At 40.1% G+C, this 25,415-nt stretch overlaps 1 protein-coding gene across 3 annotated transcripts in view; it reads right to left on the bottom strand.

The window, feature by feature from the left end:
* Positions 1-25,415, bottom strand: part of ZFAND3 (zinc finger AN1-type containing 3) — a 331,480-nt gene that overhangs the window by 30,881 nt on the left and 275,184 nt on the right. For all 3 annotated transcript variants that reach the window (XM_036024062.1, XM_036024063.1, XM_028508535.2), the window contains one exon: positions 2,237-2,404. In XM_036024062.1, the coding sequence (XP_035879955.1) occupies positions 2,237-2,404 (168 nt within the window). The remainder of the gene's footprint in view (positions 1-2,236; positions 2,405-25,415) is intronic.

Below are 25,415 nucleotides of genomic sequence, written 5' to 3'. Positions count from 1 at the left end.
GAGGAACACAAGAGCTATTTGTCAAAGACAGTCCCAGAGGTGTCTATTCCCACTGCTGCCCTTCATCTTTTGAAATGTGGCAGTTCACTCAGTCATCCTTCTGGGCACAGAAGTGTAATGCTCTCAGTGGGCCAAACGGAACTCCCAGCTCTCTGGGAAGGCTACATCTGGAGGGACTGCAGAAAGCTCAAAACTTTCTTCTCCACCAGAAAAATCCAATCTCTCTATAAGCAGACCCTCAGAATTGGGCACAAGCCAAGGGATACACACTAGATCATTTAAAAGAATACACATCTGTTGCAAACCCAGTAAGTACTTAGCAATCCAGCCTCCTGCCCAAAAGGTGAAGAGCACAGGAGAGTAATCCGCACTTACCAGAGACAACCAAGTTGGTCCCATTTAGGAGGATATGAATTTATCCAACATGTATTTCTAGATTTTTTTTCAGCAGTTTCCTAAGACCTTAGGGAAATAGATGGTGTCCATTAAAGCTGAAGAGTTAACTGGGAGACTTGATTACAACACTTCTGGATCTCTCAGCACTAAACTGAACTTTTAAACTGCTTGCCTGACAAGGAGGGGAGGTATTAACCACTGCCAGGGGCAAGACAGCACACTCATGGACCAGCTGCTTGATCCACTAAAGCAAATCCTGTGTAATACCCAGGATTCAGTTGCTTTCAAGAAGGAAACAAGAACATAAGGTACAAGCAAATCCCTTGATTCTAATTTAGGAACAACCAAAGGCCTGTGTTATAAAGCAACAAGCAAAATGGCCATGTAGGTTTCACAACACTGGTACCAGACTGAACTGCTGAACGCCCCCCACCCCCCAATAGTTCACATGAAGACCAGAGCAAGAATGTGCACCACAAAAGATTAAGCTCTGCAATACGGGTAAAGGTGGTCAGCCATCAGGCCCCAGAGTTTCCTTAGCTAACCACGGTATTCCTTCCTTACCTCACCTAGAACTGAAAATTCCCTGGCAGAGCCAATCCAGGAGCAGCCTATGAATAACATTCTGGGCTCACCCGGGCCATGCCACATGCATGAACACAACTGAAGTTGGGAAGCTCTGCCGACAGCCTCTGCACTTATCTCTCTTCTTTATACTTTCACATAAGCATTCAGGAGGAAACTAAATGCCAATTTAAAAACTAAAACCTTGTCCAGTGACACCTAGACTCCCCATGCCAGTCCCCATTCCTGCAATTTAAGATATGCTTCTAATCTTCTTACAGACCACACACCCAAGCATGTAACAGGAGTTCCAACTTAGTTTCCATGAAAAGCTGGTACTCTCTCACTTCCAACAGGGCAGATGACTGAGGGACAAGAGCAGCAACAACTGTGTCTTTAGAAGATAAAGGACTTGGAGTAACTGTGACTTTCTAACTGGGGAGAACCAGCTAGCCCTGACCTCCATCATTGGTGCTTGTTGGGTATCTATGGCTGTCCCAGGGGTGAAAGGAAGCTTCTTAAGCTCACTCTTAAGGACTAAGGGTATAGATTCGCAGAGACTAGACCTAGGCCTCAAAGTCTGCCTGGTGACAGTTTTATCCCATAGAATTATGCTTTAAATTAGGAAACAAGAAGAGCGACAGGAAAACTCCAAGTCAGCCTAAATGATGCAGCTATGCAATTCTGAGTGGTTGAAGGGAGAGGAAGAATTGGTCTATGCTTTGTTCCATGGTGGGTGTGCATAAAGTGCAGCAGTTCTAAGAGGTGGTATTACACTGGAGAGGTTAATACAGAAGAGGTTACTTTAAAGCTGTTTTCAAGAGGTTAACTGCCGATGAATTACGGTTCAAAGAAATAATTTTCTAATCAAACTTTAATTTAGAAAGGATATGGGAGGAGAAATCTTCCATTTATTATACGTAGTAAAAGACTCATTCAAAATTAACTTAATATTTGAATTTTACAGTACATATCCCAGAATTTTGCTAGTTTGGTTAATTTCTAAATAAGTCATCAATGAGAAGGAACCAGAGAAATCAGTGGAAAGAAGCTGAAAGCAGTAAGCAGTGACAATGTAACTCTAAAGAAACGTGTGACAAAGTAGTGGGGATGTTTCTGCTTCTTTGAATGTGTTTAGAAGTAAAAATCCTCTACTCCAGATTTCTCAAACTCTAAATCTATTGCTCTCAGGGAGGTTCACAGGAGAACAAAGGGGGTCAGCCCCTTAGAATACTTTTCAAAGCTACATCAAGGTGTCACTGGGGGAGATGCTTACCGCAGCGGCATGATCCCAATTCCTGCTGCACCAGCTCCAGCTTGGTTTGGCACTGGAAGCACCGACGTCGACTCTTCTGTTTAGATCGGCTGGTTTCTTCAGATCGTTCAGTATTCTCCAGTAGTCGTGGCCGCTTCACTGGTGAAGCCTCATTCTCAGACTGCGAATCTGACCAAAACAACACATTGGGGGGTTAGGGTTAGTACTTGGCCTGGTAAGAAGAGCTGATTAATGTACTGCCAGGCATTCTTCTGACCAGGCTCCTGTCCCTTCCCAGGAATTAGACCTGTGTGAGCAACAGCCAGCTCTGACTGGCCTGGTTTATACTCCACAAATTGTGACAAGCATGAACCTTCAGCACTGACTTCTAACAAGCTAGGTCTGAGCCAGGAGAGGAGGGTGGGGATGGCTTAACAAAAATCTAGGTTGCTTTGAAAATAGCCGTCTGTATGTGGAGACCATTCAAACTGGAAACAGGATCATCTCTTTGCACCCCTTCTTTGGACTGCAGCTGTTTACTACTTGTATTGGTTATCTACCTTTTCTCGAATATTTGCTTGTCCTCAAGTAGAATGTAATTCTTTAGAGAAGGGACTGTGTCTAGTACTTCTTATACTGCCACGTTCAGCACAATTCCATACCTAAGCCAGTGTTTGAAGGGTGGTCCATAATACTTTCTAGCAAAAATACTCATGTTTCTACTCCAAACAGATAAGAATCAGAGCTAATATCGGAAATAATTCCAACTGTGTTCAGAGTTAAGGAATATCCCTGCTTGTTCACCAGTGAGCTGCCCCAGGCCTCTATTGTGGAATGGTACAGAGGCAACACTTTGCACCACAACCCTAGGGTTGGTGCCAAATTGCCACATGGAGGTAGGTATAGTGTGTGACAACCTGTGTTTCATATAACCTTAAAAAAAGTAACTAAAATGCAATGAAGTCTGTATTATAATAGGGAGGTTGTGACTAACTCTCCTGAAAAAGAGCAGCACAAGGGGGCTCTGTAGTCCTGGAACTGCTGCCACTGCATACTGAGGATGCACCGCTTGCCAAGGTCCCAAAGTGGTTTGTGCTAAACCACCTCAGGAAGGCAATCTCCTAGATGATCTTCTTCAAAACAGATCCAGATCCTACCACTTCTCACCCCTCCACCACCACCAGCACTGGTCCATATCATCACCATCTCATCTATCTTAGTACAAAGGCCCTGAATGATGTGCCCTCCTATCACCTCTCACACTTCATCTCCTGCTGCTCTCTCCCTTTGGTCCATCCACACCATGGGCCTTTGCACCTTCTGTTCCCTTTGTCTGTAACAGTCTTCACTCAGATCTGTATGGGATCTAACCTCTTTTAAGTCACAGTTTCCTTTTTTTAAATTTAGTTTTAAATTACACTTGACATATAATACTGTATTAGTTTTGGGTGTACAATAGAGCGATTAGACACTTTATGTAACTTACAAAGTGATCACCACTCTCAATCAAGTCTTCCCTGATCAACCTATGTAGACCACTCTTGTCACCCTTCTCTAGCATTTCTCTTACTCCCTTTACTTGCCTTTTATTCCTCCATAGCACTTACCTTTTAACATTATCCCCCAGGAGAATGTAAATTCCTGGAGGGCAGGAAGTTTGACCTGCTTTGTTCACTAATACACCCTCTATGCCTACAACTCAATATATAGTTCTTGAAGGACTCAATCTTCTCTCAGGCAGTCCTGATTTTCCATTTAAAGTGGATCTAGTGAGAAGGAGCAGACGGCTGCATTTCAATGAAGGCTGTCTCCTTTACCCCAGGCTCCCTCTGTGAGAAGATGATGCTGCACTTCATCCGAGAGCACTCACTGGTCCCGACAGTGAGGATGTAAGTGTTTGCTCACAGCCCCCCAGCCCATGGAACTGTGCACTGACTTACGGAAGGCACACACTATTCTTAGCAACTATAAGCTTCATTTTTTTCTCGTTTAGTTCTTCCCATCCTACATGACCACATGGTATTTTCCCCAAAATAAACCAACTAAAGAAGGTATTTGATGAAAACAACTGAAAGCAAGTTCAGTCTATTTCCCACCTCTGCTGAGAGAAGCTGTCCAAACCTACTCGGTGTGATGACTGAGACAGCCACCAACACACCAGGTCCCCTCTCCTTCCCCTACAAGAGTAACAAGCAACAATCTAAATGTAAATCATTACAAAGCAGCCAGCCAAAAGGATTTTACCTTGTATGAGCCACACTGCCTCTGGGAGTCCTTTTTCACAAACCAGCAATGACACTGTTTACATTAATAACCCTATTTAGACATGTCCCCCACCCTTTTTTTTTTTTGCAGTGAGAAAATTCTAGAGTAAAAGCTGTACAAAGAAAAATGTTGTCTGTTCTGAGACAAAGTTCTAAATCTGGGGCATCCTTATAAGCAATTATCCATCAACCCCAGGGGGCAGGGTAGAGAAGACAGGGAAGGGTTCACATAAGAAGGGGGGGACAGTTGAATCCTCTGCATTTATTAATATTCTTAACATCTGGAGGACCTTAAGATGAGGACAACACACCTCCAACGAAAAAGAGGTGCACTGAGACCACAAGCCTTTCATTCACACCATTAGCTGATAAAATTGAGTGTGTGTCTGGAAATGCAGAGCTCACAAAGCTGTTTTTCACATGAATCTGTCTCAAACTGTCAAATGTGCTGTCTACCTGCATAGCACTCATCTCCATTCCTAAAGCAACTCTTTGCTATAAGGAGAAGACAATTTTCTTTCAGTGTAGCAATGCTATCCACAGCTAACTATTTTAAAATAAGCCAGGGATGATATATGAAGAAAATATTTTTAAATGTATGATTCCTAAACTGGGGGACAGAATTCATATTTATATAATCTTAATCATCACTGGTCATCACCAAACAACCCACTTGATGGGCCCCCTCCCTAAAATAAGGAGGCCTTCCCAGCCCATTTCTCTTTTCTTCTAATTCTCCACTTTGACCAATGAGCATTCAATAACAAAACTAAGGAATAAGTCTGCTTGGCCTCAAGCTGAAATTTTTCTTTACCCATTCCACATTATAGATAAAGACTACTGAGTTATTTGTTCTGGTAGGCAGGAGGCATGGGAACATCCCATTTCAAATAATGGGTCCTAAGGCAGGCTCCTGATGCTGCCAACAGCTTCTGGCTGCACTGCAGTGTCCATCCTAAAAGAACACCACCCAGCCCTAGTTGGCCCTTGAGAATCAATGTCTCAGCATCTGCACAAGTCTAAGACCAAAGGTATCAGTATACTGAAAGTCTGAACCAAGAGAAGCAGCCCTTCAATGATCCTAAACCAAGAGGCACAAACTGTTTACCAGAATGTGTTATTTTCTAGAATCAAGGAAATGTCCCTAGACATTAAGAGATTCATAGTTTTTTGCATGCTGAAATATGTCCCCTTAACCTCCTTCACTCAGTCCATGGTCTATTCAATGGAAAGAAATCCTGCACCCTCTAATGCCCCTACCACAAAAAGGGAAGGGAAATAAGCTCTCTAAACTGTTTACCACCTTCTACACACTGCCATCCAGGGAGGTGACTGTTCGATATCACTTCTTGGTGAAACAAACTATTCCTTGGCATTTTCTCAGAAACCAACTTACTGTTTTAATTAGAAGCTAATAAAATAAACAGCAGTCTACAGGATCATCATCATGTCTGTAAAGGAAATTTACATCTTCTCTGCTAATTATTTAATGAAACTTTATGCCAGGGGTGACTTGCCTAAATAAGAGAAACAGATGTCCAGGGCAGGGATTCTAATTACATAATAATGAACTAAATAATTCAACTATTCAATTATAAATTTTATGTCAATTAAAAAAAGACTACCAGAAAGAAAAGATCCAAACATGGTCAAACTAAATGAATTCTTGTCTGTAGTCCATATTTGAATAAATTAAACTTTGATTCTTTATTTTTATTCACAAACACCATTTCGGTTACTCTGCAGCACTTTGAACTTGCTCAGCAATGACAGAAAATACCTGACAGTCTACTTGCACAATCAGAACTTGGGCAGGAAGGGTTAAAATACAGAGAGAAAGGTGAACAGAAATAACTCTTACATGTAGCTTTAACTGTCACAAGAAACGAGTCCTTACAAGGAGCATGCTCATTAGCAGCAGGAGGAGCTGTAGTGGCAAGCTAAAAACTATTCCCACCCCAGGAGTTAAGACTGCTTTCTAATTAAGGTCGTTCATAAAGGGCCAACAGAACACATATTTTTTCCAGTATGCTTTTTCTTGAGAACATAATGTAGTCTGTATATACCCACACAAGAGACCCTTTCTTTCTCTGCCTAAATTTAATAGAATGAAAAAATATCACATCAGGTCTTCTAGTCTGATCAAGAATTATAATGTGATTAAATTAGAAATAAAAATCTTATAAAAAGTATTTTACAGATCAGTTTCCTAGGTTTGAAGATAACTAGTGCTTAATTTGTGACAGGGAAACAAGTACAGTGATTTTAAAACATACAATTTTCTAAAGAGAGAAATTCTTCTAATTGTACTTTCCTAGCCAATCGCAAAAAGCAGTGCTAAGACCTTCAATTTAGAAACACAGTTCAACTGGAAGCTTGACTGGAGACAACAAACAGAGCTACTGCTTTTAAAATTCTGTTTTGCCTCTGACAGAAATTCACATTTGTTCCTCACTGTCACAGTTCTTGTCTTTATTACTCATGTTCTCTCCCAGAAATTTTCAAATAAATTGTGTCAGACTTGTCAGAGTCGAATCCCAATCTCTCTTAATCTCCGTCACTGTGCAGCTGGCAGCCTGCACACACCTGGGACTACTAACCATGACTGTGGCCTTCTGACACCTCAGGCGGGCTCTTCGTCCTCTATACAGGCCAATCCTCACAGTTTATAGGAGAGTGGAGAAGTACAGTGGCAACAAAGAGAAGAAAGCCCTCTTCTATTCACTTCACCCACACCTACCCTCACTTCTAAGAAGGAAAGATGAATCTGTTTAATCTCAGGCTCTATGACAGCTTTTGAGGTACTCAATCAATTTTTTTAGAACCTATCACAGTCTCTTGACAGACTGACATTCATGATCCCAACAGCCTGTGCAAACATTGGTAAGAGCAATAATTAATGAACCCTCACACATCACTGCTGTCTCGCCTTTGACCATTTAAAAGGCGCTTAAGCTGCTGGAACCTCTCTGTCCACGAACAGCACCACATTCTCACTGATAAAACTAGGGGGCTTTAAAAAATCTGTTTTTATAGGTATTTTCTCTGTGGTTCTCCTCATGCAGTACTTTCAGAGTTTATGCAGGGATTAGATTCATCCTCTCCTGGCATTTTACTGTGTGTCATGAAAGACTTCAGGAGAGAAAACTCCCTCATTATCCATTAAAAACTTTTTTCCCCACTTTATTCAACTGGGATTTCCCCCTCCTTTCTTATCTTTCTAATAGCCCTTAGACTGTTTTGGAATTAACACACCTGTCAAAAGCTACTACATGGACAGAGAAAGAAGTTCAAGTCTTTGGAAGAGGCTGATCATTAAAATTTTGTGCCAGATCCCTTCATTTTCACTTGATATATGATATGGAGATGAATCTAGCTTGAAATAAGCTAGGATGTCTTGTCTTAGATCATAACTATTTCAAAGGTCAGTTGTTCTCAAACTGCCAGCCAGTATTATTCTTAGTCCCTCTCTACTCCTTCAATCTCCACTCCCAACCCCCGCCCCCCCCCCAGGTTATTTTTCTCTGTCTCCTATGCTGTTGGAGATACCGGTCTCCTCTATCACAACCTCAAGGCTGAAAGCAGACCTCTGACTCTTCTTCCTGCTGAGAACACAAGATTGGGGAGACCTGGGGTATCTTGGGTATCTCAATCTCTATGTATGTATGTATATATGTATGTATGTATGTATGTCTACCTACCTACTTGTCTGTCTATCTATCTACCTACCTGCCTGCTTACCTACCTACCTATCAGTAGAGCTGACTATCTTGGAAGTGCACCTTAACTTTTGAGGTCTCTGTCCTCTTCAGTATGCTCAAAAGACATAAGGTTCGGAAACCTTCTTTGGGGTAACCATATCATGTAATCATCTGATTTTGGCCCTCATGACAGCAGAGCAGAAGGTGCTTCTGTAGGGACATTTCTGGTTGAAAGAAAGCTTAAAGAACAGCAGAACCGTGATGAGTCATGACATGTTCCCTTCAGGAGATAAGCACCCACATGTCCCAAAAGCATGTTTTAAAGCTAGAATCAGACTTGTCACTTCCTCTTAGTCCATTTCCCTCCTCTGATTCCTGCTATACCAGGAGCTGAAAGCTGATTTTGGTGGAACACCTTGACACCAGAAAAAAAGTGAATATGAATTCATCGAAAGATTGAATAGGAGAAGCTAATGTGCTGTGGTGAGAACAGCTCTCCATTAAATAAAACAATCTTTAAAATGGCACTGGAGTCCAACAGTTCTAAAGCAATGGTTTTCCCCTAAACTTTTCTAATTGCCTGCCTTTTATTTCCTTTTCTTGCCTATTGTACTGAGTAGGCTTTCCAGTATGATGTTGAATGAGTGTTGAGAGAGGACATCTTTGCCTTGTTTCCAACCTCACTCAGGAAGAAAGTACTCAGTCTTCACTCAACTTTTTATTTTGAAAAATTTCAAATATATAGAAAAGTTCAAACACTACAATACCACACACACACCTGTGTACACTCCATTCAGATTCAATAATTGTTAACAATCTGTCACATTATCTCTCCCCTCCATATTTATACTCCTTCCCCCAAAATGTCTAAAAATAAGTTGGAAACATTAAAATACATACACATATACATCTAATAACAGCATTTCCTTACATAACCAAAATGTTGCCCCTAATAAAATTAAGAAAGCTTCAATGTCATTCTAGTCCATATCAAAGTAATTTCCATTGTTTTCAAAGGTATGTCCTACCAAGTCTCATGTGTTACATTTGGATCTTATGTCTAAGTCTCTTTTAATATAAAACAGTAGGTGCTCTTCAAACTGGTCCTTCCTTTTTACCTTCCTTCATTGAAACATGGACTTTCTGAATAGTCCTGGATAGTCTTCCTATGGAATGTGCCTTTTTTCTTTTCTCTTTTCTTTCTTTCCCCTTTCCTTCTTCCTTCCTTTTGGCCCTCCTTCCCTTCTCTCTCAATTTCTTTCTTTCTAGCTTATCTATTTATTTTAATGGAATCATTTAACTTGCAAAGGAGGAGATTTACAGTTGTACATCTTCTCTGCTTCATACCCAAGACCAGAAATTAAAACTTTCATCAAGCATCTGAGAAATCTACATGGTTGAAGGGCTGGCACATGGTTGAAGGGTTGGCACAAGGAGGGCAGGTGAAGAAGAGCAAGTACTGTGTAATCAGCTTAGTTCCTGTTGCACCTTGGCAATGCGGGGAGGAATGCTCTTTCTCTAATTGCCTCTACTTGCATCCCTGCCACATATGGTACATTAGACTATAGTTCATCTGTGCCTTAGTAAGGAATGGATGCTTAGACAAGCATGAGATGAGCTAGCTATTGGTGTTTTAGCCCATGATTCCTTATAGTCTGATGGCACTGTCTGTGACTGAAGTTGTTCCCAAAAGGCCAAACACCTCTCTCTGTTCCACTTAGAATCGTCTTATCCAAATATTTTGGTGCAATTTCTCTAAGATACATCTCTGTTAAAGAGTTGAATAACCCTACTTGTCCTCTGCTCTTAGAATGTGATTTGTAAGGCTCATTGCTCTTACTATTCCCTTCCCATTCCTGCTAAGTCTCTAGATTTCTGTGGATTGCAGTCACAGTGTTTAATTTTCATAAAAATCAGCTTTATTTTTTCCTCTGTTATTTTTAAAATATCTGGCCACAAAAGTTTCTTTACTGTTTATTTGTAGGAAGATACAAAAAAACTTTTTTTTCCCAGTAACATAAGAAAAGCCAGTTACTGTTATTGGAAATTTTATTTCTTTCAATGGTCAGAAAAGGTAAAACATGCCTTCTTCACCTTTACATGGGCCCCACAGGCAAAAGACAAAGCTTTCTCCTCTCAATCACCCTGATAGCTTCCTACAGCTCATATACCAGATTGATCTTTCTCTCTTTTTAAGATTTTTAAATTTTATTTATTTTTAGAGAGAGGAAGGGAGGGAAAAAGGGAGTGAAACATTAACGTGTGGTTGCCTCTCGAGTGCCCCCAACTGGGGACCTGGCCCACAACCCAGGCGTTATTGCCCTGACTGGGAATTGAACCAGTGATCCTTTGGTTAACAGTCTGACACTCAATCCACTCAGCCACACTAGCCAGGGCCAGATCTCTTTAGAAGGGCACAGATGAGGGTGGGTGGCCAATAAACCACTCCTGGGTTTATCTGAAAAACCACAGCTACTATTCCTGTTTGTTAAGTGTCATTCTTGCTACACTATTTACTTAAAGGGTATCACTAGGAGCTAAATTCTACAAAGGGATGTTGGTCAGCATACCTGTACAACTACCAACACAGCAGTCACCCTTTGTAGCTGGCACTGGCCTGGCACCACTTCCTTGTTTCAGCTTCTCCATTAGAAAGACCTGTCCTGCCTGCCCAACTAAACCATATTACTTTTCTTCATAGATTTTTCAGTTACTCATTGTAACTGACAAATTATCCTCAACAGATAATCTTTCCTTTTTATAACCTGCTTAGGTATTTTAGAGTTCAACGACATTACAATACATTGATTTTTTAGAAAATATTACATTTATAGCATCTGTAGAGTACAGAATAAGGTAGCAAGGAGGGACAAACAGAGTGAAGCAAGATTAAGAGAAACCTAAGAGAAAGATATACTTTTCAAAGGCCACATGCCCAGGTTCCCCAATTTCTGTTCCTGACCACAAATCAGGTCAATGGTCGTCAGGGTTCTAAGACCCTTACAGTGCTAAGACTGGTCTTGAACTTCTGTTCTGTTATCTTTTCCAGTTTTTCCAGAAAACTAAGATCAGCCATGATTTATTTTCACTTATCCAAAGAAAGGGAAATTTGAGAGAATCTATCAAGTATCTATTTATCCAGATTTATTTTTATATTAACTGTGTATAAGACAATACTGTTTTCATTTAGTTTCTTAGAATGACTACTACAAATTGACTAAAAATATGGAGTAAGACTTCTACTTACTCTACAGAGTTACCTAAACCCTAGAGATTTTCAAATAATGTCATATAAAACTACACAACTGTTTTAAGCACCTGGGCAGTACACAGCCATAGGCTATAGCCACTTGTTCCTAAGGCTGACTTATATTTGAAGAAGCCTGGAGGGAAGAGATAGGCCAGAAGTATTTAAATAATGTTCTACTCCCCTGTGTTGTCCTCCAAAGCATAAATGACTTGCCCAGGAGTTAACCTGGTCTAGCTTTGGGTTTGGGACCAGGACACCTGAAAATAAAGTGTCCTTTATGGAAAAACACTGAGTATGGGGGTAGGGTTGGGAAATGGGTAAAGAAGATGAGACACTAATTCAATTTTTCTGACTCTGTTAAAAACATACACAGAGAAAAAAAGTCAAATATTCAAATGCAAATCATCTAACAACCATGAAACTTAACCACCTTCCCTGTGAGTGTTCTAAATTTTCCAGTTGTTTTGCCTGTCTGACTTATAATGCAAGCTTCTAAGGGGCAGGGGTAGAACTGACTATATTTAGTACTGCACTGGTGTTCAACAATAAAATAACAACAACAACGACGACGACGACAGTGGTGGTGATGATAGTAATAATAAAGAATAACTCTCTAATAGGGATGAAGTTCCTAATGATGGTAATCTCTCAATGAAAGACTGTCATCTTGTAGGCTGTATTCCAGGCTTAATGTAAAGGGAAACAAGTTTGAATGTTTTTATTTTGCTATTAAAAAAAAGTGAGCTTGAATGCATAACTAAGTAGTGCAGATGCCAAAATTAAATAGCTGATTTGTTTTTAAACTATTTTGGTTTCTAATTTAGCGTTAGCTTAAATCAGTTCCCTCTACTTATCACTCAGTTTTTTGCTACCCAAGGTCTAGTCTTTTGGCTCATTACTCCCAGGTTAAATCCTTAAACTTATATATATTCCTGTATCTCACTTTAACTTTTTTTAAAATCACTTTTTATTTTCAGTTACAGTTCACATACAATATCACAGTAGTTTCAGGTATACACCCCAGTGATTAGACATTACATAACTGATTATCCCAATAAATTTCATATGCACCTGACACCATACATAGTTATTAGAACAGTAGTGACTATATTTCCTATGCTATACTTTACATCCCCATGGCTATTCTGTAACAATCGATTTATATTTTTTAATCCCTTCACCTTTTATACCCATCCTCCAAACCACCCCCCCATCTGGTAACTGTCAAAATGTTCTCTGTATCTATGACTCTGTTTCTGTTCTGCCTGTTAGTTTATTTTTGTTTTTTAGATTCCATTTGTTGATATATATGTATTTATTGCCATTTTATTGTTCATTTTAATTTTTTTTTCTTTTCTTCCTCTTAAAGAAGACTGTTTAATATTCCATGTGATACTGGTTTGGTGGTGAGGAACTCCTTCAGCTTTTTCTTGTGTAGGAAGCTCTTTATCTGTCCTTTGATTCTAAATGATAGCTTTGCTAGGTAGAGTAATCTTGGTTGTACATTCTTGCTTTTCATCACTGAATTGTTTTTTGCCAGTCCCTTTTGGCCTGCAAAGTTTCTATTAAGAAATCCACTCACAGTCTTAAGGGAGTCCCCTTGTAGGTAACTAACTGCTTTTCTTTTGCTACTTACAAGATTTCCTCTTTGTCTTTAACCTTTTGCATTTTAATTATGATGTGTTGTGATGTGGGCTTCTTTGGTTTTATCTTGTTTGGGACTCTCTGAGCTTCCTAGACTTCACGTTAAGGAAATTTCCTGTCATTTTTTCAAATAGGTTTTCAATTTCTTGTTCTCTCTCTTCTCCTTGCATCCCCATGATGCAAATGTGGGTATGCCTGAAGTTGTTCCAGAGGTTCCTTACACTATCCTCATTGTCTTGGATTATTTTTTCTTTTGGCTGTTCTGATAGGGTACTTTTGGCTTCCTTACGTTCCAAGTCATTGATTTGATTTTTGGCTTCATCTACTCTATTGTTGATTCCCTGTAAATTCTTCATTTCAGTTAGTGTAGCCTTCATTTCTGAGTGATTCTTTTTTATGGTTTTCATGTTCTTTTTTATGCTGTCGAAGTTCTCACAAAGTTCATTCAGCATCTTTACAGTCTGTTTCAAACTCGGCATCTGGTAGATTGTCTCCATTTTGTTCAGTTCTTTTTCTGAAGTTTTGTTCTTTTTTTTTTTTCATTTGAGACATGTTTCTTTGTCTCCTCATTTTGGCAGCCTCCCTATGTATTAGGCAGAGCTGCTGTGTCTCTCAGGCGTAGTACAGTGGCTTTGTTTAGTAGGTGTTCTATAGGGTCCAATGGCACAGCCTCCCTGTTCACCAAAGCTGGGCATTCGAGGTGCACACTCTACTCTCTGGGCTGTGTACACCTTCCAGTGGTATAACAGCTGAGCCTTGAAAGCTGTTGGCATGTCAATGGGAGAGACTTACCCATAGGCTGATCAGCTGCAAGGACTGACTGTAACCACTGTGGAGGATCAGCTGTGCAGGGTTCCACCCCACAAAGCAGGACTTACTTCAGTGGGGCTCTGGTGCCCGCTGAGTCTGTTGCTTGTGGGAGTGGTTGGGTAGTGCTTTGACGTGGCCTGAAGCTGTCCACCCAGGTGGCTGGCTCTTGGGCCTCCCAGTAGGTGAAGGCCGAGTTCAGCCACTGCTTGTGTTCTGCTAGGGACCACTTGGCTATCTGTAGATGGATGCTATTTGTGCTGGGCTTGGTGGTACCCAATAGAAGCTAACTGTGAACCAAGTCTGGCTGCCACTAGTGCCAGGTCTGAGGCCACTTAAAAAGAAGTTTGGGGCACACTGAGACCAGATGCTGCTTGTCTGAGAGATTTTAGAAAAATCTAAAGCATAAGCCATACAGGACGTTTGTCTGGAAAAGTGACTGAAAACAGGTTGGGTGGGGTGTCAGGGAATCACCAGAGCAGGACAAACAGTGTGAATCAGTTTGATGCAGACTCAGATATGGCGCCTGCATCTGGCTTTGTTGCTGGGAAGCTCAGAAAAGGACCAATGGCCTCTGCCAGCACGTCTGGGAGAAAGCTGTCCCTCTAGCTCTCGTCCTGATGTCAGATGATTCAGTTCCTCCCTGTTTGTCCCTGGTGCCTTTTGTGCTGCTGCTCCAGCACTGGAGTTCAGAGGGAGTGAGTCCACATTGGGCCGTTAAGAGGAATTGCCTGGGATTCCAGAAGCCTTCTATACCATTCACCCTCAACCCCCACTGGTTTTAAAACCAGAAGTTATGGGAATTTCTCTTCTTGGCACTGAAACCCTGGGCTGCGGACCTAGTCTGGGGCTGAGGCACCTCATTCCTCAGGGGAGACCTCCATAGCTAAAATAACCCTCCTGATTTTTATCTGCCACATATGGGTGTGAGACCAACGTGTTCTGTGTCTCTGTCCCTCCTACCAGTCTCGATGTGGCTTCTTCTTTAAATCTAGTTGTAGGATTTCCATTCAGTTAGATTTCAGGTGGTTCTGAATAATGGCTGTTCTGTAGTTTAGTTGTAATTTAATGCAGTTGTGCAAGAATTCAAGTACTGTGTTTACCTAAACTACCATCTTGACCAGCCATTTTAACTCTTTCTAATGTGAGAGTAAATGAACCTCAAGCTGTAACTTAATACATGATGGCAAACTGCCCAAAGAAAGCCTTGTCCTCCTCCTCCATGAATATATTAGGTGTTCACTACTCAGGGTATATCATTGTTGATGCAGGCACTACCAAGTGTGTAGTGGGTTGAAAAAAAGTTGCCTTAAGAAAATAGCTTATGAAGTAAAGACAAATAACCCTATTTGTAAAACGAAGGTCTGGAAAATCAAAACCAGTGGCAAGGAATCCTGCATAAAATTACATTGAAAATTGTTCTTAGACCCTGGCTGGCTGGCTCAGTTGCTTTGACCAACACCCCATACACTAAAAGGCTGCAGGTTCAATTCTCAGTCAGGGCACATGCCTAAGTTGTGGGTTCAATGCCCGGTAGGGACAGGAGGCAACTGATCCATTTTTCTCTCTCACATCAATGTTTTTCTCTCATTCTCTCCCCCACCCCTCAAATCAATAAACATAGCCTCAGGTGAAGATTAAAAAAAATAATAAAATGTTTCTGGTCCATCTTTAAAACACTAGAGGAGCAAATACCTAACATTTTAACCTCAATTCAACTGACTTTGTTCAATACTCTTCACTGAAAGTATTATTATCAAGATGCCCCAGCTATGTACAGCCATACTAAAAAATACTTTCTGGTCTGTACAGAAAGTATCCAGCCATATACTATGGAAAATAGAGAAATTTATTGAAGATACAGATATAAGGAACGTTGTACATAGGATAATGATGCCTCAGTACCCCTCAAAGTAGGCACCTTGGGACCTCACACAGTTCTCCCAATCTCCATCAGCTGGCACATCTTATTTTCCTGAATCTCATCACCTGTCTCAAATCTCTTCCCCTTCAAGGGTGATTTTAGTTTTGGGAAAAGCCAGAAGTCACAGGGCACCAAATCTGGGCTATAGGGGGGCTGAGTGATTTGATGTTTCGTCAAAAAACTGCATGAGATGTGATGCATATGCGGGCGCAGCCCAGAGCTGCAGCCTTCTGAATCATCTGAATAGTTTCCATGAAGGAATGTTTGAGCTTAATGCAAAATCTGATGCAGATTTGCTGCTCTAACTCGCTCATTTTGAATGTGACATCCACACTGTACACATGCTCACTCAACAGCATCTACCTCCCCAACCAACTAGTATAGTGAAGTCATTGTTCACACATGCCCATTGCAGTCCACTCTCCTTGGCTGGCAGGTTACATCGGTGTCATGCAAACTGCTCTTGTATATTGACGATGGTTGGACTTCTTTCAGACAGACTTCATATTATATCAATGTTAATTTCCAATTTTGAAAACTGTACTATGGCTATTAACATAATACCTTGATTTTAAGAATTACACATTGAATATTTTAGTATAACATAAAGCTACTTACTGAAATGGTTAACAATATGGATATAATACATACATGCATGCCCAGGGGTAGGGGTAGGGGAAGAAGAGGAAAAAAAAAAAGTCGATGCTCCATATGGTAAAATGTTAACATTTGGGGACTCCATGGTGGGGGAGGCATGTGCGCCTGAAAATTCTATGTAATCTTCTTGTAACTTTTCTGTCTGAAATTATGTTTTTATAAAGCCTAACAAGTATATTCCAGAGTAGCCGTATTTGGAGATGAGTGGCTAGAATGCCTGCTGGATTATTTCCCGGTAAATGCTGACACTACTTAGGTCTGATGGGAAAGTGCAGGACAAAATGGTTGTAGCACATAATCAACAGTAAGGCAAAAGCTCATGCTTCTCCAGGTTTGTAGTGAAGTCAACATTTACCTGGAAGTACACTTTAGTGATTAGTCACTTTTATATGTTAAAACTTTCTTAGTCTATACTTCCTCCAATCCAATAAGGACCCACTTTTAACTGCATCAATTACTGCAACTGCTGTTTCAGGAAAGATGATGATCAAGACCTTAAGATGTGATTTTAATCTTCTAGAAATGGATTTATCAACAGGACGCCAAATAAAAAGTGGATCTGAATCCTTGTAATTACAGGAGCTATCAGTTAATGCCAAGCTGGAACACAGACTCTGCTGCAGCTAACACTTCCTGTTCAAATCAGTTACTACATTAAGTTCCCTCCCCAAACCCAAATTTCTTTTAAAAGTCATCCTGCATATTTGAACATATGTTTCAGACTATAATGTGATAACATCTCTTGAGAGGAGTTATTCAACTTTCTTTAGAAAAAAGCAGTGTCCAGTGTATTTTTTCAAGTAAATATCGGCCCACATTCAAGGTAAAAATCTTACAGGTTGTCTACTATATTCTTTCTTTATCCCTTGCTAAAGTTAACAGAAAAATTACCATAAAATCTGAGTTAGAATGCCCTATTTTCTTGCTTATATATGTATACATTTTTAATAAATTTTGGAAGAGTGGATGGATGTGCAAAATGTGTAACATGCCTAATACCCCTTTCCAGTGAGCTAAGAGAGATGTGGTTTATTTAAAATTCTGAGTTGTGGTTCTGTTATTTGGGAATGGCTTTCTGAAACTCTGTGGGTGGATACTGGTAATGAAACAGAGAACTCAGAACGGCGGGGAGCATAAGGCCAAATAAGCTTTTATAGCAGTATGTGTATATGCACTAAAAATAATTATACATATGCAGTGGGAGGCTGGTTAACTGAGCCCATAGAGGCACTTGGCTGTTAAGATAACTAATCACAATATGAAGTCCCCCATGACAAAAATAATTCCAAGGTTAAACTGTCTGATTTTTAATCATAAAGAAGTGAATTTACTGGCTCAAGTTCTATTATGCTGTTGGTCTGGATGCAACAGCCAGTCTTTTCATCAAGATTTTACCCAGAAGAAAATGATCAACCTTCTGTGGCTCCTCTCTCCACAAAAAAGAGAAGTTCTCAATTTTAAGAATAAAAGTGTAGAGAAGAAAGAGGTCAGGAAATAAGACTATCTTTTTTAGAAGGCAAGCTCATGAATTCTCTGTAAAAATTACTTTCCACCAACACATACAATAAAATTTTACTTTTAAGAACAAGCCCTAGAAACAAAACAAAACAAAAAAAAAAGAAGAAGTTTGATCTTTGTGGTTCTGATGCCTTCTTTCTTTGAAAGTTTTCTGGGTTTCCGGTCATTCACAGCCCTCACCTATTCAAACGAGAGTTGGTGACTACTCTACCCTCCTTTCTTGACTTCACTGACCCAGACTTCCTTTCCATGTCTGTACTCTCCAATCTGCTTGGCTTCCAGTCTTCATCACCAGTTTCTGATTCTACCTCTTTTTCTAACCAGACTATCTGAGTTGTGTGAGTTCTTTCTCACTTTCCTCTACCTTACCTTGTTTCTCTTTACTCTTTCACTCAGATCATCTGACACCTTCTGTTCCTATCTCTGTTGCCTATTAAGGATTTATGAGGCACCATGTTAGGTGCTTTAAATGCATTGTCTCATTTCCCTCTATGATTGGGTCTATTATTTTACATGAGAAGTACCAAGACTCACGAAGAGATTCAACAAGTCTTTCAGTTATGTGGCTGATAAAAGGGAGCACTAGAATGTGAACCCACACAAACTGCCTCTAGAGCCTACAATCTCAACTACCAACTTCTATACTTCTTTCCTTTCAAAATTAAGGGCTTTAACTTGGGTACATTCTCATCTTCTAGATTCCAAGAACCACAACATTCTACTGAGGCTACCCTTCCCTTCTATCTCCACCAATGGTCAAATCAGAAAGCACAGTTCTGACTTTGTTCCAGGTAACTTTTAGGTCAAGAAGACTAAACATATTTTCCTCTGACCCTTCCCCAGACTTAAGTGAAATAAAAGCACAAAAATAACATGAAGAATGAATTTACTGTAATATTAATAAATTGTGTGTTTAACATAATCAACAACAGATTTTAAACAAATGTCTAGACATTGATAGTAATGTGAATGGGTTGGGGCTGAAGCCTGGTAGCTGCAGAGGAGGCAGCCACTATGTGACAAGAAAAGCAGAATGAGAAGCAGGACAGAAAGTAGGGGGATCCACTGAAAAGTGTATATGTAGAACAACTGTACTAGTCTACACCTCCCATTCTTAGTAGCAGCCTACATTTACTTGGCAGAAATCTGGACAGCTCTTCTACAAAGAAAGTGAATGACCCACCTATGCAAAGCTCTTTCTATGGCTCCTCATAGTTAAGTCCTCCTCCTCCACTTCAGAGCCTTAACAGCAGGCTCTCAACTTCCTCACAATAGATGCTGCTGGTTGACATTGCTACTCTTCTCCGTCCCACACAGGGCCTCAGTAGAAATTCCCATGTAAAAAAGAGACAGTGGCAGGCACTCTCCCCATCTATTTAAGCCTTTTTTTCTTAGAAGTCAACAGAAAACCAAGCTTCACCAGATGCATGAAGGATAAACCTAAGACAAATACAAGAAGAGGCCTCAAGGCAATCACAGGTAACTCAGCAAACACAGGAACACAAGTCTAATCACTAATATATTAAGAAGACATTACTATATAATAATAATTATTATTACTCTATTTATAAACAAGAACAGGATACTATGAAAAAGAAACCTTCAGGGAACAAAAGAAAGCTCACAATGTATGACTGTTAAAAGAAGGGTTGAAAAATAAAGTAAGAAAGAATTGCCCAGAACATACAGGAGATGGAAATTGAGAGAGGAATTAAGGAAAAAAATCACCAGTATAGCAGGTCCAATATCTATATTATGAGACCCAAAAGATAAGTTGGGAGAATATCAAAGACAGTCTACAGCTGAAGGAGGACACTAGTCTTCAAATCCAACATCTTGAATGGGAATGGGGGGTTTGGGGAGTAGATGACCATTGGAAACTTCACTACAAATTCTGGAACACTAAAGATAAAAAACACAATACTAAGTGTTTTAGAGGTGAAAAAATTCTCAGTTATACCACTTATAAAAAGAAAACTAGTGGCATTGACTTCTCAGTAATATGGAAGGGAAAGGAACAATCATTTTCATGCAAGAATTCTATACTAAAACAAACTCTCCATCATGCTAGGGGCAGAAAAGACATTTTTAGATATGCAAGAACCCCAATATCCCTTTCTCTTAGGAATTTGTTTGAGGACTGTATTCCAAAAAATGAGGGAATAAAATAATGGTCAAGGAAAATTCTGGGAAGACAAAGAAGACTTAAAGAACATCTATTAGAGACTGCAGCAGAAAAGTGGGATCCAGGAAGGAGGTCTTGAGCAAAAGATATGAATCCAGGTTAGAAAAAAAAAATAGTGACATAGACTTCCCGTTACGATAGACAGACATGGCTCACCTCTTCACACAACCACATCAAAATTACAACTAAAATATAGAACAACCATCACTCAGGAATGTTAGAAAATGAGTTGAATGGAAGTCTAAACTACAGAATTGAAGAAACCACATCCATACAGACTGATAGGAGGGGCACAGTCATGGAATGGACTAGTTCAACATCCACGTGAATAAAAATTAGGGAGGGATATCTTGGGAGAGAGGAGTCCCAGACCCATACCTGGCCTCCAGCTAAGGATTCCAGTGGCAAGGAGGTAAGTCCCTAAAACCTCTGGCTGCAAAAACCAGTGGGGATTGAGTCAAGGGAATAACCTTCTGGAGCCCCAAGCAGTTCCTATTAAAGACCCCACACAAGAGCTCACCTACTCAGACTCACGCCCTCTGAGCTCCAGCACCAGGGTAGCAGCTTGAAAGCCAGCAGTGGTATACAGGGAGACACTGAAGTGTCTGGCACCAAGGCGAGCAGAGGACATTGTCCCTTTGCTAAACCCTCTCCCTACAGAGTTGGTAAACTGGTGCCATATCTGACACTCCATCAACCTGGCTAACACTGTTTGACCCACCTTGGAGATCCCTAGGGGCTCTGCCCCACCCAATTTATAGGCCCACCTTAGCTGCTTTTCCATAAGAATGACTGGTATTGGCTCCTAAATCCTATCAAACAAGCAAGCTGGCCACAGTGAGCCATAGCAGCAGCCACATTATACTCACAGCTTGGCTTCACCTGGGACCCCCCCAAGCCTGGCACAAGCACCAGCCATCTCAGATTGCTTTACAGCTCAGGCAGGGTGCCCTGGGCAAAACACAGGTGGGGGCTGACCTGAGCCTGCACCACCCAGGGAAACCCCAGGGCCAGCATCCTCAGTGGACAGCTACAAACCACCTTGGAGCACCACAACCCTGCCACTGCACAGCTGATCCTCCACAGATGGTGGAGGTTGGTGGTCAAGGCCACAGCTAGTCCTGGAAGCTGACAGGCTGACAGGCCTGGGTAAATCTCTCCTATTGATCTGCCAACAGCCAACCAAGGCTCAACTACAAGAGGAGGCTATGCTCAGCCCGCACGAAGGATATACCTTGAGTGATAGGGGAGGCTGTGGGTGATAGGGGAGGCTGTGCCAGACGCCTACTGCATTAAGGCACACTACCAAGACATGGAGTCAAAGCAGTTCTACCTAATACACAGAAACAAACACAGGGAGGCTGCCAAAACGAGGAGACAAAGAAACATGGCCCAAACGAAAGAACAGATCAAAACTCCAGAAAAAGAGCTAAACGAAATGCCAGTAAGCAATCTGTCAGATGCAGAGTTCCAAACACTGGCTATAAGAATGTTCCAGGAACCTAGTGAGCACCTCAGCAGCATAAAAAGGACCTAGTCAGAAACGAAGGATACAATAGTTGAAATAGAGAACAATTTACAGGGAAACAACAGTAGAGTAGATGAAGCCGAGATTCCAATCAATGATGTGGAACATAAGGAAGCAAAAACCAACCATGCAGAACAACAAGAAGAAAAAAGAATACAACATAAATGAGGAATACAAAATAAACAAACAGCCTGTGGGACAACTTCGAGAGGTCCAACATTCACATCATAGGGGTGCCAGAAGGAGAAGAGAAAGAGCAAGAAATTGGAAATCTACTGAAAAAATAGTGAAAGAAAACTTCCCTAATTTGGTGAAGGAAATACACTTGCAAGTCCAGGAAGCACAGCATGTCCCAATTATGAGGGATGCAAAGAGGCCCACTCCAAGACACATCATAATTAAAAGGCCAAAGGTTAAAGATAAAGAGAGGCTCTTAAAAACAGCAAGAGAAAACAAGTTAGTTACCAGGTGGTTACCAGACTGAAGGGAAGTGTAGTGAAATGGGTGAAGAGGTGAGGGGATTAAGAAGTACACATGGTTACAGAATAGCTGTGGCGATATAAATAAAGTACAATATAGGAGATGGAGTAGCCAAGGAACTTATATGCACGACCCATGGACACGAACAGTGATGGGGGAATATCCTGAGGGAGTAGAGGGGGCTTGATGGAGGGGACAATGAGAAAAAAGTCAGGATAATTATAATAACATAATAAAAAATATAATTTAAAAAACAGTGACATAAAACCAAACAGTGCAACAAAAAAAGACACAATTATAAATGCCAAGAAAAAAGTAACTGAAAAAGTTACAACCTAAATATAAATCAAACTAAAGTACGGCTTGATTTGACCAACTGATGAAATATAACAAAAACCTAATTTGGCTTTGATGTGGAACATTCTCCTTCAGTGGCCCAGGGACTGTGACATTAGACCCACAGAAAAAAAAATATCTATTCCTGGCAGATAACATGGCTGCCTGGATGGAAGTAACACTTACAGAGTCATAATAAAATAAATGCCATTTACTGGCTTTCAGTTTGGGGAAACAACCTATGTATATAACATGGAAGATTTGCTTGTAGTTATAGGCTTGAATGTAAAGTCAACAACTGTGACAATAAAAAAAGTACAAGTATAGCTAGCTGACAGGAAGTATGACAAGGAAGTACCTCTAATCAGAGGTACATCCTCATTAAGAAATGGTGCTGCAAGTTGATGGATCAAGAAAGAGAAGAATGAAAACAAATAGTACAAATACCAAACACTGAGGTGAGGAACAGTGTGAACTAAACCTTCCATTTCACACCAAGTGACATTTGAAGAGTAGAATACCAGCATTTTTTTCTTTCACAATTATTAAGGTAAACTACAGGACGAAACTACTAGAACAGAAATTGTCAGGATTGAAATGCTGGCCAGATTTGAGGAATGGGACTGTCTCTAGACTCTTTCTCTTATAACTATTTTGTGTTATGATTTGCTACCATGTGTTAGTTTTAAAAAATGAAAACATATAATTGAAAAAGAAAGAAATAGACACCACTTGTTCTCTTTTTGCTCTTTCCTCTTGGGTTAAATGTAGTAACCAGAGACACTTTGGCCCATTGTAAACTTAAACTATTTAATGACTGTTTGGATTAGGTACTACTTGAAAATTCTATTTTCCCTCCTCAGTCCACAGTAATCCTCTCCTTACCACCTCAGTTCTCTGCTGCTGCTTACAGCTGATGGCATTATCTATTTATTCAGAAAATGATGACTTTCTAGGATGAACTCCTTTGTTCATCTTGCCTCAGCTGTCTATAGATGAAAAGAGAAAATGTATCTACCTATATCTGTATCTCTTTCCATATACTTTTGAAAGCAACTAATGCCTCTAGGTTTCTGTCTCTAAAGAATCTTGCTTTTGTATCTGTTTCTTCTAATATTTTCTAGTTTTTCTCTTCCTATGTATCTTTCCTTTGTATCTTAACAAAGGAAAAATATTTCCCTAACCTAACTACCTCCATATGAAGAAATGCCTGACCCTGTTTCTCCCTCCAACCACCACTACTTACTGGTTTTCAATGGCTCACCTAACGCCTTAAACTGAATGATTTCTATCTGTTGCTGCCTTTCTTTCCTTGTTATGAAGTGCCTCTTTAATGCCCTCTCATCAGGCTTTTAATCCCACCACAGTACACTAGGTTTCTTTCGCAGTTTCAATGACCTTCTGTAAGCCACAGGCAACAGCTTCCTGTAGTCCTCCTGTTTCCTGGTCCCTCTACTCATACATCTTTCATAATTCTGTATGAAGCTTTCTCCTTTCTTTAGCTTTGTTAACTTACTGGCTTGTTTCCCAGCCCCCTAAGGACAGTCCTTAGCCCCTTGTACTTCTGTATTTATTTCCCTTACCCACTTTAATTTGTTTCTAATCTGATGATTTCCAAAACAGGCCTATTTTTATCCTTTTCTACAGACTATCTAAAATAACCTACAATTTAGCTTATCAGAAACTGAAAATAGATTCAACCAGTCTTTCCTCCCTGCCAACAATTTCATCTTTCTTCTTTCAGTCCCTCATGTTTATAACTTTACATTCTTTCTTCAGCCAATTCTAATCAGCCATCAAATCCTGTTATTATTTTAAAACATTTTTTCTCATGTTCATAACTCTCTCCATTCTGTTAGCCACTACCCACAAAACACTACATGAAATAGGATTAGCAGGAATTAATTATTTGGTAAGTCAAATATTACTTTATATGCAAAAGTAAAACCTATCCACCTTAACTTGGTGGCAGGACATTTTATAGACCTAAGTACTATCTTATAACATCAATTCTTAGTTTATCTGGTTTGCAATATTGAGATTATCATATATCAGGCTTCTTTAAAATGAGGTACACCTATGCGTAACTTAAGCCATCAAAGAACTCCATAAAAAAACATAATTTTTCAAACAACAGGAAGACTCCTGATAGGTTAGCTTTAAATGCATTGCACAGAGAGGTGTATTCATTTAAAGGCACAAGTGACAAACAATTACACTACACAAATGCTCTTAAACTCCTAGATCAGACTGCTAAACTCCTCTGAAAGCATTCCTTTGTGGCTCTGCTACAGAGTTATCCTATCTCTAAGATTGAATTGCTGTGACTTATGAGGTTGAATGATCAAAGTTGAAGAGAGCCATATCTCAATTTTACCAAGTATTAGGTGCTTATCTACTACTCAAAAGCACTGCAAAGTCATTTTTTGCTGTTTTCTGTTCACTAAAAAACAAAGTCCTACTTCTAGACTTTCCCTTCACATTCAAGTATCCCTTTATCCCTCCTATTCACTCTAAGGAACTAAATTCTAAGCATTTCACTAATAAGATAATTCTTTAAAAGAGAAAGACAACATTAGTATTATACTTGCTCACAACGATTAGCATCATTGATCCTTCCTGTCTTCACTTTTCAAAATAAACATCAGTTACATTTCTTACTCACTGTAGCTAGAATTAGTTGTATTTATGTTTCTGTACCTATTCTATCTCTGATATAAGCTCCCAGGGGCAAGATGCACCTTTACCACTTATTTTGCATGTTGCCATAGAATCTACTAGAAGACTGTTACAGTGGTCTTTGAATAAAACACTGGACTGGCTGGCTAACTACAGGGCCTGAGTTGGTCCTATATTCCACATAAACAACAACTTCTACAGCAGGCAATACAATAAGGTTACAGCTT

Source organism: Phyllostomus discolor, chromosome 4, assembly GCF_004126475.2.
Source record: "Phyllostomus discolor isolate MPI-MPIP mPhyDis1 chromosome 4, mPhyDis1.pri.v3, whole genome shotgun sequence".
Lineage (NCBI taxonomy): Eukaryota > Metazoa > Chordata > Mammalia > Chiroptera > Phyllostomidae > Phyllostomus > Phyllostomus discolor.
Note: the sequence above shows the minus strand (reverse complement) of the source record. Positions and strands in the feature narration are given on the sequence as shown.